Below are 14029 nucleotides of genomic sequence, written 5' to 3'. Positions count from 1 at the left end.
CTTCATATATATATATATATTGTTTAATATCTATTTATTTATTGACAACTTCTATACTTACAGACAACAAACCATGGTATTTTCCTCCCCTCCCCTCCCAACCCCCCCCTTTTTTTTTAAAATTTTTTGTTCATTTATTTATTTGAGAGCGATAGACATAGAGAGAAAGACAGATGGAGGGGGAGAGAGAGAGAATGGGCGCGCCAGGGCTTCCAGCCTCTGCAAACGAACTCCAGACGCGTGCGCCCCCTTGTGCATCTGGCTAACGTGGGACCTGGGGAACCGAGCCTCGAACAGGGGTCCTTAGGCTTCACAGGCAAGCGCTTAACCGCTAAGCCATCTCTCCAGCCCCCCCCCCCTTTTTTAAGACAGAGTCTCCACTCTATAGCTCAACTTATTCTAAAACAACTCACTAAGGCCTCTAACTCATGGCAATCCTCCTGTCTCAGCCTCACAAATGCTAAGATTACAGGCATGGCCACCACATCTGGCTTGGCCATGAAGTCTTAGACAGCAACTCAGATCTCTTCTTTTTGTTTAAATATTTTATCTTATTTAAGAGAGAGAGAGAAAGAAAGAATGGGTGCACTAGGGCCTCTAGCCACTGCAGAGGAATTCCAGACGCATGAGCAGCCTGTACAACTGGCTTACGTGGATCCTGGGGAATCAAACCTGGGTCCCTTTTTTACAGGGCCCTAAGCTCTGAAGAGATGCCATTTAGAGTCCCCCATACCAAAGAGCAAGATGAGGGAAGTAGCTTGCTGAGGCTGAGAAGCCTCAGGCAAGAAAGGCGACAGTGGAACTGCAGGAGGAAGAGGAGATGGGACGGGCCAGAACAAAGGAGGGAGTGGATTTGCTGGGTGGCAGGAGATTGATCCGCAGGGTCTACCGGTCCTCTGTACCCTCCACCCCCGCAGGGTGCCCTGGCTCGGATGGCTCCCATTGCAGCCCTTGCGCTGGGGAGGGAGCTCGCTGATGCCGGGGGTCCTGGAGGCCGAGCGGGCAGCAGGGGGCGCGGCTGCCCGGGGTGAGTGCTCCCCGAGGGGGGCTCGCGCGGTCCTTAAAAGGAGTTGGGAGCCGGGGCGACCCCGCCCGGCGGCTCCACGCCCCTCGCCGCCCGCGGGCCGCGCGGGCTTGGCGGACGCACGGCGGTTCGCGCTGCGCTGCGCTGCGCCCGGGGCGCGGACTCCGCCGGGACCGCCACCCTCCACGCCACGCCCGGCCCGAGGGTGACAGCGGGGCGGCCATCGGGCTCTCCCCCACCCCCACAACTACCCTAGAGAGAGAGAGAGAAGAGAGCCGAGGGGCTTTCTGCGGCGTCGCCATGTCCTCGGTGTTCGGAAAGCCCCGCGCGGGCCCCGGGACGCACAGCGCGCCCCTCGAGGTCAACCTGGCCATCCTGGGGCGGCGCGGGGCCGGCAAGTCCGGTGAGTGGCGCGGGGCGAGGGTGGCGGGGACGTGGCTGCTGCTGGTGGTTGTGGGGGGCGGACAAGAAGCAGGCTCTTCCCCACGCTCCGGGGGGCTTTCCTTCCCCTGGTGGGCCAGGTGAGGTTCTGTGACTTTTGGCCTCAGTTTCTCTGCTGGCTCCGCTCTCCTCTTTTCTGTTCTCAGGAACCCCCCCCCCCCAATCTCTTTATCTGTCTTTCTTGCTGGTCGTCCTCCCACCACCCCACTTACTGTCTCTCTTTCTGTCTCCCTGTCCTCTCTGTTCATCTCCATCCCTAGCTAGCCAGCACGCCTCTAATCCCAGCACTCGGGGAAGCAGAGGTAGGAGGGTCGTGGTGAGTTCGAGGCCACCCCGAGACTCCATAGTGAATTCCAGGTCAGCCCGGGCTTAGAGGGAGACCCTAGCTTGAAAAAATCAAACAAACAAACAAACAAAAGGACCTGTTGAACATTGATTTTTTTTTTCCAGCCCCAGCTCCCCTTTGAACCTAGCGGAACCTTGTTACTCTTTGATTTAGGCTGCCCACCCTCTTATCCCCTGCTCTAAGGAACTTGGGTAGAAATCCTTATAGTTGAGTTGTTTTTTTTTTTTTTCCTGGGCTCAGCCACTCCTCCGCTGAGTGGAGACAAACTGCCTTGCTATCAAATGTATTTGTTTCAAGCCAGACTGCTTTTGACTCTCTGCAAACGCAATGGACTGTGGTCCTTGGAGCCAGGGACTTGTCCTTGGGGGAACCTGGATCTTGGGCTTCCATTGAGATAACTTCTGTCAACAATGAACGTTCTGCCTTCACCAGTCCTTAGAGCTGAGACCCCCAGAAAAAGGGTTTGTCCCTCCACTTGCAGTTTACAATGCCAGCCAAATAACAATCGGGGGGGGGGGACGACCGGGGGCTCCATTGGCTATTTGCTCAGTTTCAACTGTTAGGGAATGGCCAGCACTTTTCTTTTCCCATGGTGTTCTCTGAAACTCCCTAATATTTTACTCTGATTTTAAAGACAAGCTAAGAGACAGATAGGGGACCCAGAACATTGTTTTCCTATATATATATATATATATATATATATATATATATATATATATATATATATATATATATATATATATATATATATGGACAAGTTAAAAAAAGATTCACCCACATCCCTTTGAAAATCAAGGTGTTCTCTGTAGCTCTGTCTCCACTCCAGTTTAGCCAGTGATTACATGAATGAAGGCATTTAAATTTTAAAATATCTGGCTGGGCGTGATGGCTTTTTTTAATCCCAGAAATAGGAGGATCGCTGTGAGTTCGAGGCCAGACTGGAACTACAGAGTGAGTTCCATCCAGGTCAGCCTGGGCTAGAGTGATATCCTACCTCAAAAAAAAAAAAAAAAAACAGAAAAATAAATACCCATTCCCTGGATATTAGTTTGCAAACTGACGTGTTAGGAATCCTATGGAAGAATTTTAAGGATGTTCTTGACACTATCATATTACTCTTTAAGAGCCTATAATATAATATAGTGTTGCAGTCCGGTTCGCATTGCTGGTAGAAATCACCCAATCAAGAGCAGCTTCTGGGAAAAAGAGATTTATTTTGGCTTACAGGCTCGAGGGGAAGCTCCATGATGGCAGGGGAAAATGATGGCATGAGCAGAGGGTGGACATCACCCCCTGGCCAACATAAGGTGGGACACAGCAACAGAAGGGTGTGCCCAACACTGGCATGGGGAACCTGGCTATAAAGCCCTTAAGCCTGCCCCCAACAATACATTCCCTCCAGGAGGCATTAATTCCCAAATATCCATCAGCTGGGAACCTAGCATTCAGAGCACCTAAGTTTATGGGGGACACCTGAATCAAACCACCACATATAGTATATAGTATATATAGATGGCTAACCCTTGCCTTTATGTGCTGGGCACTGACTGGCACCATCCTGTTGATGCACTCCACCAGGGAGAAAGAATGCCTTCGTCATCTGCATGGATACCCGCTGGGGGCGTGGAGGCCCTCAAGAGAACCAAGGCCTAAAATGTGGAGGATTCCAGCTAGAGCGTGTTTACTCAGGACAAGGTCTCTCTCTCTCAGACGTGGCCTGAAAATCCCAGGCCCTCAAGGGGCTCATACCCTCCCAGTAATGGCCCACTGAGCAGCTTTGGAATCTGTGAGACTCGTTCGTGGGGAGTAAGGGGCATTTCCCTTCGGCTGAGGTTCTCACCAGGCTTGACGTCATGGCTCAGGGTCCTGACTCTGGGTTGGGGTCTTCACAAACAACTCTTAGGCTTTCTTCATTGTACTTTTCTTTTCTTTCTTTCTTTCTTTCTTTCTTTCTTTCTTTCTTTCTTTTTTTTTTTTTTTTTTGTTTTGTTTTTTGAGGTAGGGTCTCATTCTAGCCCAGGCTGACCTGGAATTCACTATGTAGTCTCAGGGTGGCCTAGAACTCACGGTGATCCTCCTACCTCTGCCTCCAGAATTCTGGGATTAAAGGCATGTGCCGCCACGCCCAGCTTTAACTTTATTTTTATTTATTTATTTGTGGGGGGGAAGAATGGGCACGCCAGGGCCTCTGGTCACTGCAAATGAACTCCAGATGCATGCGCCCCCTTGTGCATCTGATTTACGTGGGTCCTGGGGGGTCATTTGGCTTTGCAGGCAAATGCCTTAACTGTTAAGCCATCTCTCCAGCCCCTTGTTGCTTTTCTTACAACTACGAAAGAAATTCTAAAAAATATCCCAGGGTGCAACTAGCGGAACTTGGCACCCTACATTACTGTGTTTTCTGAGCCAATTTTTCTGCAGTATGAGTCCCTGAGAGAGCCAAGTTTGGTGACAGCCAGGGACCACAGAGGTCAGATAAGGCTTCCTTAAAGTGAGAGGTGCAGCTGGGGGGGGAGGGCTTGGTGACAGACCCAACAGACAACTGAGCCCACCTTCTGCTTCTTGCAGCCCTGACTGTGAAGTTTCTGACCAAGAGGTTTATCAGCGAATATGACCCCAACCTGGGTAAGAAAGCATTCCTCCCCACTTGGCCCTCCTGATGCCTGGACCCTACCTGGGTGTTCCCCTGGGACCTCCCTGTGGGTGGGTGGGCAATGATAGGCGCTGCACATCTGGGGGCAGGAGGTAGGAGTCACAAGATGACTCAGTCTGCCCTAAGCAACTTGGGGGAGGGTTACTGGACCAGCTTGGGGAACTGGGAGAGACTGATGTGCCCCAAAATATGAGATGTGACAAAACTTTAAATGAATGAGAAAAGGCGGGGCTGGAAAGATGGCTCAGTGGTTAAGATGCTTGCCTACAAAGCCTAAAGACCTGGGTTCCGTTCTTCAGTACCCACATAAAGCCAGATGCACAAGGTGGTACATGTGTCTGGAGTTTGTTTGCAGTGGCTGGAGGCCCTGGAATGCCCATTCTCTCTCTATCTGCCTCTATATCTCTCTCATACATAAGCAAAGTGTTTATATATATGGCTGGAGAGATGGCTCAGTGGTTAAAAAGGACCTCAGTTCAACTCCCCAGGACCCACGTAAGACAGACGCACAAGGGGGCACATGCATCTGGAGTTTGTTTTCAGTGGCTGGAGGCCCTGGCATGCCCATTCTATCTGCCTGTTTTTTCTCTCTCTCTCTGTCTCTCAGATAAATAAATAAAATATTTAAAATATTTTTAAAAGAATGAAAAAAAGCAAAATGTTCATATCAAAATAGATGTTTTAAAAATATTTATTTACTTATAAGCAATGAGAGATAGAAAAGAGAAAGCAAATGGACACACCAGGGCCTCTAGCTGTTGCAAATGAACTCCAGATGCATGCAGCACTTTGTGCATCTGGCTTTACATGGGTACTAGAGAATTAAACCCAGGTCATTAGGCTTTGCAGTCAAGTACCTTCACTTTTGAGCCATCTCTCCAGCCCCCAAATAGGTGATTTTTCTTCTAGATGGCCACTCAGTGGAGCTTGGACAAGGCATTTGAAAAGTTCTTTAGTGGCATTTGAACCATTCTTTGAACCACGAGAAAATTAATGTTTTCAAGCTGGCTTGAATTTTGGTAGCTCCATCATTTATTGACTGTGCAAGCTTCCCTGAGTTATTGTTTCCTCATCTGTCAAGTGGACATAAAAATGCTTGTCTCAGAGAATTACTGTGAGGGACAGAGAAATAACTCACATTGAAGATCTAGCCTAGGGGCTGGAGAGATGGCTTAGCGGTTAAGGCACTTGCCTATGAAGCATGAGGATCTAGGTTCAACTCCCTGGAACCCACGTAAGCCAGATGCACATGGTGACACATGCGTATGGAGTTCATGTGCAATGGCTAGAGGCCCTGCTGTGCCCATTCTTTCTTTCTCTTTCTCTCTCTAAGTACATGAATAAATAAAAATGTAAAAACAAAAAAAATCTAGCCTAGCCAGGCATGGTGGCCCACGTCTTTAATCCCAGCGCTGAGGAGGTAGAGGTAGGAGGATTACTGTGAGTTCAAAGCCAGTCTGAGATCACACAGTGAATTCCAGGTCAGCCTGGGCTAGAGCAAGACCCTGCCACGAAACCATTGGTGCGTACTTGCTTTTCTTCCTCTTCACCCAGCTTCCCAGGCATGCTGGCTGAGGTTCCCTCAAATTAATCAGATCAGTGTTTCTGAAACTTATTTTTAGCAGCAGGATCTTTCTCTAAAGTGAGCTCCTTACATGGATCCCTAGAACTCAAGGCAAATCAGACTGGAATTTGATTCGTATCACATTAATTTACAGCTCACATTTCTACCATTTACATTGTAAACCATCCTGAGAACAGTGGTGTGTCTGAATGAGCCTAACATTCTGAACATGGTGTCATTTCCCCATTGATAAAAAATGAATAAAAGGCTAGAGAGCTGGCTTAGCCATTCAGGTGCTTTCCTGTGAAGCCTAAGGACCCATATTCAACTCTCCAGGTCCCGTGTAAGCCAGATGCACAAGGTGATGCAAGTGTGCAAGGTGGCACATGCATCTGGAGTTTGGTTGTAGCGGCTGGAGGCCCTGGCACACCGTTCTCTCTCACACACATTAAAAAAAAATTGTCTTTAAAAAATTTAATAGGGCTGGAGAGATGGCTTAGCGGTTGAGCGCTTGCCTGTGAAGCCTAAGGACCTCAGTTCGAGGCTCGGTTCTCCAGGTCCCACGTTAGCCAGATGCACAAGGGGGCGCACGCGTCTGGAGTTCGTTTGCAGAGGCTGGAAGCCCTGGCGTGCCCATTCTCTCTCTCTCTCCCTCTATCTGTCTTTCTCTCTGTGTCTGTCGCTCTCAAATAAATAAACAAATAAAAAATTAAAAAAAAATTAATAAAGCATTGCTGAAGCCCCAGGGGCCCTCTGAGAACATTCGGGGCTCAGGTTAAAGTAGGAAACGTCACCCTACAGTGCTGCCCACAGCAGCCAGGAGGGAGCCCGAGGACAGTGCGCAGCAGCCTGCAGTCCATGCCGCACTAGAATGCAGAGAGTCGTCAGGGCTGTGGTTGCTGTTTTGGCTTTGGAGACAAGCCCAGGTTGGCTGGCATCGAATTCTAACTCCAGTGTTGGGTTATAGGTGTGCGCACCAAGCCTGGCCTATGGTTGTCATTTTTCCCCTGGAGTAAAATAATCTCGGGGCTGGAGAGATGGCGCAGCCATTAAAGGCACTTGCTTTGAAGGCTGATGGCCCTAATTTGATTCCCCAGTATCTACCTAAAGCCAGATGCACAATGTGGCACGTGCATCTGGAGTTTGTTTGCAGTGGCAGGAGGCCCTGGCATGCCTATATTCACTCTGTCTTCTTCTCCCCCTCCCATCCCTCTCTCTCCCTCTCTCTCTCAAATAAATAATTTTTTTTTTAATTAAAAAGGGCAGAGAGACGGTTTAGCAGTTAAAGGTGCTGGCATGCAAAGTCTGACAGCCTGGGTTCTATTCCCAGTACCGGCATAAAACCAGATACACAAAGTAGTGCATGCAACTGGAGTTTGCTTGCAGTAGGAAGAGGCCCTGATGTGCACATTCTCTCTCACTCTCTTTTTACTTGCAAATAAGTAAATAAAGAAATATGTAAAAGGTAAAAGGGAAGATGATCCTATTTTTAAAAAAGTAAAAATAAGTAAAATAAAAAACCGGGCATAGTGGCACATGCCTTTAATTCCAGCACTTGGGAGGCAGAGGTAGGAGGATCGCCATGAGTTCAAGGCCACCCTGAGACTACATAGTGAATTCCAGGTCAGCCTAGGCTATAGTGAGACCTTTCCTCAAAAAAAAAAAAAAAAAAAAAAAAAATTGGGCCAGGCGTGGTGGCGCACGCCTTTAATCCCAGCACTTGGGAGGCAGAGGTAGGAGGATCACCGTGAGTTCAAGGCCACCCTGAGGCTACACAGTTAATTCCAGGTCAGCCTGGACCAGAGTGAGACCCTACCTCAAAAGAAAAATATTAATTGAAAAATGAAAAATAATCTCAGGGGCTGGGGAGATGTTTCAGTTGCTAAAGAGCTCAATGCACCCCTTTGATCCCAGGACTACACAGGACAGTTGGCAGCGGTGGTGGACTTCCGTAATCCCAGAGTGCCTGCGGATGGGAAGCAGAGACAGGAGCATTTCCCATCAATCACATACACACACAATAAACAATTAATCTCTTCTTTCCAAAAGGTCTAAAACAGGCCCTGGGGATGTTGGGCAGAGACTGGAAAGAGGGTCTCCAGATGGTTGCAAGGTAGTGATAGGTCATGCCATCACAGTTCTTGAGGGACGTGGTCCCCAGCTCTGATTGATCACCTGTGCCTCCATATAATTCCTTGGTGTCACCATAGAGGGAATAGACCCAAGGACCTCAAGCCTCTGGACCACACTGCATAGCGAGTTCGAGGAGAAACCTTGAATCGCAGAGGTCTGAGCTATCCAGACACAGAGCTGGTGATCAGAACAGGGGCCGGGGCCATGGGAAGAGCAGAGGACAGCCAAGGGGAGGCTGGGAGGGAAAGACATACACACACACACACACACACACACACACACACACACACACACACAGGCAGGGTGTATGGGAAGGGACCAGGCATGCCAAGGGCAGTGCCTCAGAAGACATCTGCCTGCTTCAAACACCACACAGGTGAGATTCTACTAAAAATGATTCCTGTAGCAGTTGACATTTGGATTTCAGGGGCCAGCCTGTATTTATTTTTTCTGGCCGTGTGTTTCCAGTGGGTTTTATTTCTCCCCGCCCCTCCCCCCATCTATACCCTGCACACAGGATCTCACCGGATGAGCCTAGTCCGGTGGTGGTATGAGCTTCCTGACTGAGCAATTCTGGACTTCTGATCTGCGTGCAGAACGTGTGGTCGGACTAGGGTAGAGACAGCGGTGCCACAGTGGTTAGTCACCTCAGCCTTTGGTCACTCACTCAGTGGACAGCCCACGAGCTGAAGGGACCAATGGATGCTCCCAGCTCAGACACCCCCGCCTCGGAGGCCGGACTGTGGGTCCCAAGCCTTTCCTCCTTAGGAGAACGGTCTGGACACCCAAGGGGAGGGTGAGCAGTGGACAGATGTGGCTAAAACAGCTCCAGCTCTTTAGTCTTTTCCAAGTTCTCCCAAGAGCTTGAGGACCCTCCTGAGATGGGGGTTCATCCCCACTTCCAACATGGTGAGCAATTTCAGCCACAGCACCCATGAATTTTAGGATTAAATTTTGCTTTTAGGGTTCCTTTCCAAAGAATTGATATTAACCCGGGGAGATGGCTCCGAGGATAAAGTGCAAAAGTGAGGACGTGAGTTTGGATCCCCAGCACCCAAGTAAAAATGCTGGGCTTGGTAGCGTGTGCCTGTAATCCCAGTGCTGGGGAGACCGACCCAGAAGAATTCCTGGCCACTTAGTCTAGCTCAAGGGGTGAGCTCTGGAGTCAGCGAGAGACACTGTCACAAAAAAAAAAAACATTAAAAAAAGGGGGGGCTAGAGAGATGGCTTAGCAGTTAAGGCACTTGCCTGCAAAGCCTAAGGACCCAGGTTCTATTCCCCAGGACACATGTAAGCCATATGCACAAGGTGGTACATGCCTCTGGAGCGCGTTTGCAGTGGCTAGAGGCTGCCCAGTCTTTCTCTCTTCTCTCCCCCCCCTATTTATACATAGGCCTTTTTTCCTCTCTCAAATAAATACATGAGTTATGTCAAGGCACAGGTAATCAACCAGAGCCCCAAGGAACACGTCCCTTGAAAACTATGATAGCATCACCTGTTTTGCAACTTTTATCAGAGGCACCTCTTTGCAGTCTCTGACCAACATCCCCAGGGCCTGCGTGGCTTCCGGGGAATAGACCCTGGGTCCTTAGATTTTGCAGGCAAGCACCTTAACTGCTAAGCCATCTATCTCTCCAGCTCTCCCAAGGCAATGTTGATATCTTTCTACAGTGGTATTAACAGCAGCTTTGGAAGACTCTAGGGTGTAAGGGACCAAGAGACCCACACTGGGCTAATACTCATCATCGGACTAAGCAAGACACTGGTGTGTGTTTGGAGGTGAGTGCCTAAAAGGGGTGCATGGAACAACTTTGGCAAGGAAGTGTAGCATAAGAGCAAGATGTAGGCATCCAGGGACAGTTCTCTTTGGGCCAAATATAGTTAAACATTCAGGGCATAGTTTCCATTTGATTTTTTTTTTTTTTTTTTTTTGGTCTTTGGACAAGAGTAGCTATTTATCCAAGTCCCCAAAGCAAGCTGAGGATGAAAAGCTGTCTGTGATTCATGCTGGATGTTAGTGGACCTGGCATATGTCCAGGCCCACTTGGCTGCCAGCAGCTGTTCTAGAGAAGTGTGTGATTCCACTCAGCCAGATCTTGGGGTGCTGTTCTCAACAGTGGCTGCTTCCCTAATGTCAATGAGCACCCAAATTGTGCCTAGAGGGGCTTCATGGGTGACACACACTGGGGAGCACCCAGGGTAAAGTGGGGGAACTAAGTGTCCTCATACACAAATGCCATTATTACAGGAAGGCCAGAGTAAGATCAACTGCCAATACCACAGTGATATCTGCATGCCTGACCATATGCTTTCTTAGGCTTAAGGTTTTTTCCTTGTGTGTATTTGTTTTCGTTTTTTCTAGGCAGAGTCTCACTCTAGTTCAGGCTGACCTGAAACTCATTCTGCCACCCCAAACGGCCCTCCTACCTCGGCCTCCCCAGTGCTGGGATCAAGGGCTTACACCATCATGCTCCACTGGGCTTAAGGTTTTAAGAACTGGAAGGCCAGGCATGGTGGCACACACCGTTAAACCCAGCACTTGGGAGGCCAAGGTAGGAGGATCACTATGAGTTTCAGACCAGCCGAGGCTAAAGCGAGACCCTACCTTGAAAAAAGAAAAAAAACTGGAAGAGAGGAGCTGGGGAGATGGGTCAGCCATTATAAGTGCTTGCTTGCAAAGCCTGATAGCCAAGGTTTGATTCCCCAATACCCATGGAAAGCCAGATGTACAGTGACACATGCATCTGGTTTATAGTAGCAAGAGGCTCATTTTCTCTCTCTCTCTCTGTTTGCAAATAAATAATTTTTAATTTGGTTTGTCAAGGCAGGGTCTCACTTTAGTCCAGGCTGGCCTGGAATTCATTATGTAGTATCAGGGTAGCCTTGAACTAATGGCAGTCCTCCTATCTCTGCCTTCCTAGTGCTGGGATTAAAGGCATGTACCACCATTTTTAAGTAGAAAAGAAAACAAAAAATTGTGAAATCCAGGTAAGTCATGCAGTTTACATTTCAGAAGGAATATCAGTGATCTGGTGCTGTGGTTATATGCAGGGTGTCAACACTGGGGGAAGTGGGGTGAAAAGTACAGGGTACCTCATTAGTCTACAGCTTCTTTGTATGTCTAAAATTAGGTCAAAATAAAAGGGGAAAATCACCTGGGAGTTTTAAGCTGTTCTCTTACCTCTGGAGCTCCTCTGCCGTTCACACAGCCCTTTCTAGATACTCACAGTGCCAGGACTCAAGTCCAGGGCCGTGGCCAGCCCGCACAGGACTGGGAGATGGGGCTGTTCAAGGTGCTAATGCAGGGTCAGGCCTAGCAGAGAGCGAAGGCTTGGAAACTGTTAGGCCGTGTGACCCCAGCATCCCCGCTGTGAGGTGTTCCCCAGAGTCCAGATGGCATGACCAAGTCCTCAGCCAGAGCGTAGCTGAAGGGGGCTTTGATTCCACCCCACCAGCTTAAAGCTTCTGCTGTCACATTGACAGGAGCTGTTTGTGAGGTCCCCCTTTTCTAGGAGTGTGTATCTGTGGGTGCAGATGCGCAAATGTAAGTACACCTGGATTTGGAAGCTAGAGAACAACGTCAGGTGGTGCTCCTCAGCATCCTTGGAGACACGACCGCTCATTATCCCGAAGCTCACTCAGTAGGGAAGACTGGCTGGCCAGTGAGTTCCAGGGATCCTCCTGTGTCCCCTTCCCCGGGGCTGGGATTACAGGCACACACCATCACATGTAGCATTTTCCATGGGCACTAGGCTCAAACTCAGGTCTTCATGCTTACAAAGCACTTTGCCCAATGAGCTATCTCCCCAGCACCAAAACCTTGGAAATTTCATAAGATTAATTATTTTCTATTCATGAGCAGATAGAGAGGGAAAGAGAATGAATTACAACGGATGCTCCAGGGCGCTCTGCCATTGCAATTTCCAGACACATGGGCCACTTTGTGTACTTGGCTTTATGTGGGTACTGGTGGGAACCAAGCCCGGGCTAGCAGGCTTTGCAAGAAAATGCCTTTAATTGTTGAGCCATCTCTCAAGGCTAACCTTGGTGCTTTTTAAATTTTATTTATTTGAGAAACAGAGAAAAGTGGGGGAGGAGGAAAGACAGATAGAGTGAATGGAAATGCTAGGACCACCAGTCACTGTGAACAAATTAAAGGAATCAAACCTGGATTATTTGGTTTTGCCAGCAAGGACCTTAATGCTAAGCCATATACCAGCTCTCCACACAACCATGGAACTATTAAGTTAAGAAAGCACTACCTCACTGGGAACCCATGGGCTCCGGTGCGTTACATAATGTGTGCATGGGTTCAGAACACAGCCTGGGCTCCGGTGTGTGTCACATAGTGTGTGCATGGGTTCAGAACACATCCTGTGCTCCAGTGTGTCACATGAGTGTGCATGGGTTCAGAACACAGCCTGTGCTCCAGTGTGTCACATGTGTGTCCATGGGTTCACAACACAGCCTGTGCTCCAGTGTGTCACATACTGTGTGCATGGGTTCAGAACACAGCCTGTGCTCCAGTGTGTGTCACATAGTGTGTGCATGGGTTCAGAACACAGCCTGTGCTCCAGTGTGTGTCACATAGTGTGTGCATGGGTTCAGAACAGAGCCTGTTCCATCGTGTGGTATGTAGTGTTCAATGAGCCCTCAGGTGTGCAGCATTTCCTTGGGCGAAGGTCCCATTGCACCCTCAGTGCCGATGACTGTGGACCAAGCCTAGCAACTTTTGACAGTCCTGAAGTTCATGTGTTTACCGGGATCCAGCGCAGAGGGAAACTAGGACATGTCCTTTGTCCTGTACTTCTTATTTCTAATTTAATTGTTGTTTTTCTGATGTAAGAACTTAGTATAGCTCAGGCTCATCTGGAATTCACTATGTAGTTTCAGTGTGGCCTTGAACTCTTGGCAATCCTCCTACTTCTGCCTCCTTAGCGCTGGCATTGAAGATGTGCGCCACCATGCCCATCAATTTTTTAAATATTTATTTATTCATTTGAAAGATAGAGAATGGTTGCTCCAGAGCCTCTAGCCACTGCAAATGATCTCCAGATGCATGTGCCACCATGTGCATCTGGTTTATGTGGGTACTGGGGAATCAAACTTGGGTCCTTAGGTTTCTCAAGCAAGCACCTCAACCACTAAGCCATCTCTCCTGCTCCCCTTGTCCATTATGAAGTGGCCTGACCTGCCTCTGACCTGACTAACCATGTGTGTTGCAGAGGATACCTACAGCTCCGAGGAGACTGTGGACCACCAGCCTGTCCACCTGAGGGTCATGGATACAGCAGACCCGGTAACATTGCGTCCATTTCCCGGAAAGGGTGGAGAATCAGTGCTTCCCCTGGGAATCAGATCTTTTTTAAACTTTGCTTCACTGGGTGACCCTGAATGAGGCACTGACCTTACCTGAAGAAAGATAGGACCGTTCCCTCCGAGGGGATTTGGTGATTGCTGGCGTCAGCTCTGAGCTCCAGGCCTTTTCACTCACACGCAGGTGCGCACCTGTGTGTACTAATGTTCCCTCTGCCCCCGACCTCCCCCATGTCTTTCCTACTTTAAATATATTTTATTTATTTGAGAGAGAGGGAGAGAGAGAGAATGGGCGTGACAGGGCCTCCAGCCACTGCAAAAAAAAGAACCCCAGACGCATGTGCCCCCTTGTCTAACTGGCTTACATGCATCCTGGAGGGTCGAACCAGGATCCTTTGGCTTTGCAGACAGACACTTTAACCATTAAGCCATCTCTCCAGCCCTTTCCTACCTCTTGCTGTGGCTGAAATTATTTCTCAGGGGACCAGAAGGGTAGCATGGACCTAACCTGAACTTAGCAATGTCCAAGGACAGCAGCATTTTCCCAGTAGG

The 14029-nt window shown here is 48.9% G+C and overlaps 1 protein-coding gene across 1 annotated transcript in view; it reads left to right on the top strand.

Annotated features, from left to right (window-relative positions):
* The first annotated feature begins 1212 nt into the window (after window positions 1-1212).
* Window positions 1213-14029, top strand: part of Rasl12 (RAS like family 12) — an 18714-nt gene continuing 5897 nt past the window's right edge. The window contains exons 1-3 of the mRNA XM_004662547.2: window positions 1213-1427; window positions 4380-4436; window positions 13387-13460. Coding sequence (XP_004662604.1) covers window positions 1325-1427; window positions 4380-4436; window positions 13387-13460 — 234 coding nt within the window. The 5' untranslated portion in view covers window positions 1213-1324. The remainder of the gene's footprint in view (window positions 1428-4379; window positions 4437-13386; window positions 13461-14029) is intronic.

The sequence above is a fragment of the Jaculus jaculus genome, chromosome 10 (assembly GCF_020740685.1).
Source record: "Jaculus jaculus isolate mJacJac1 chromosome 10, mJacJac1.mat.Y.cur, whole genome shotgun sequence".
Classification (NCBI taxonomy): Eukaryota; Metazoa; Chordata; class Mammalia; order Rodentia; family Dipodidae; genus Jaculus; species Jaculus jaculus.
This window is presented reverse-complemented; position numbering and strand designations above follow the sequence as displayed.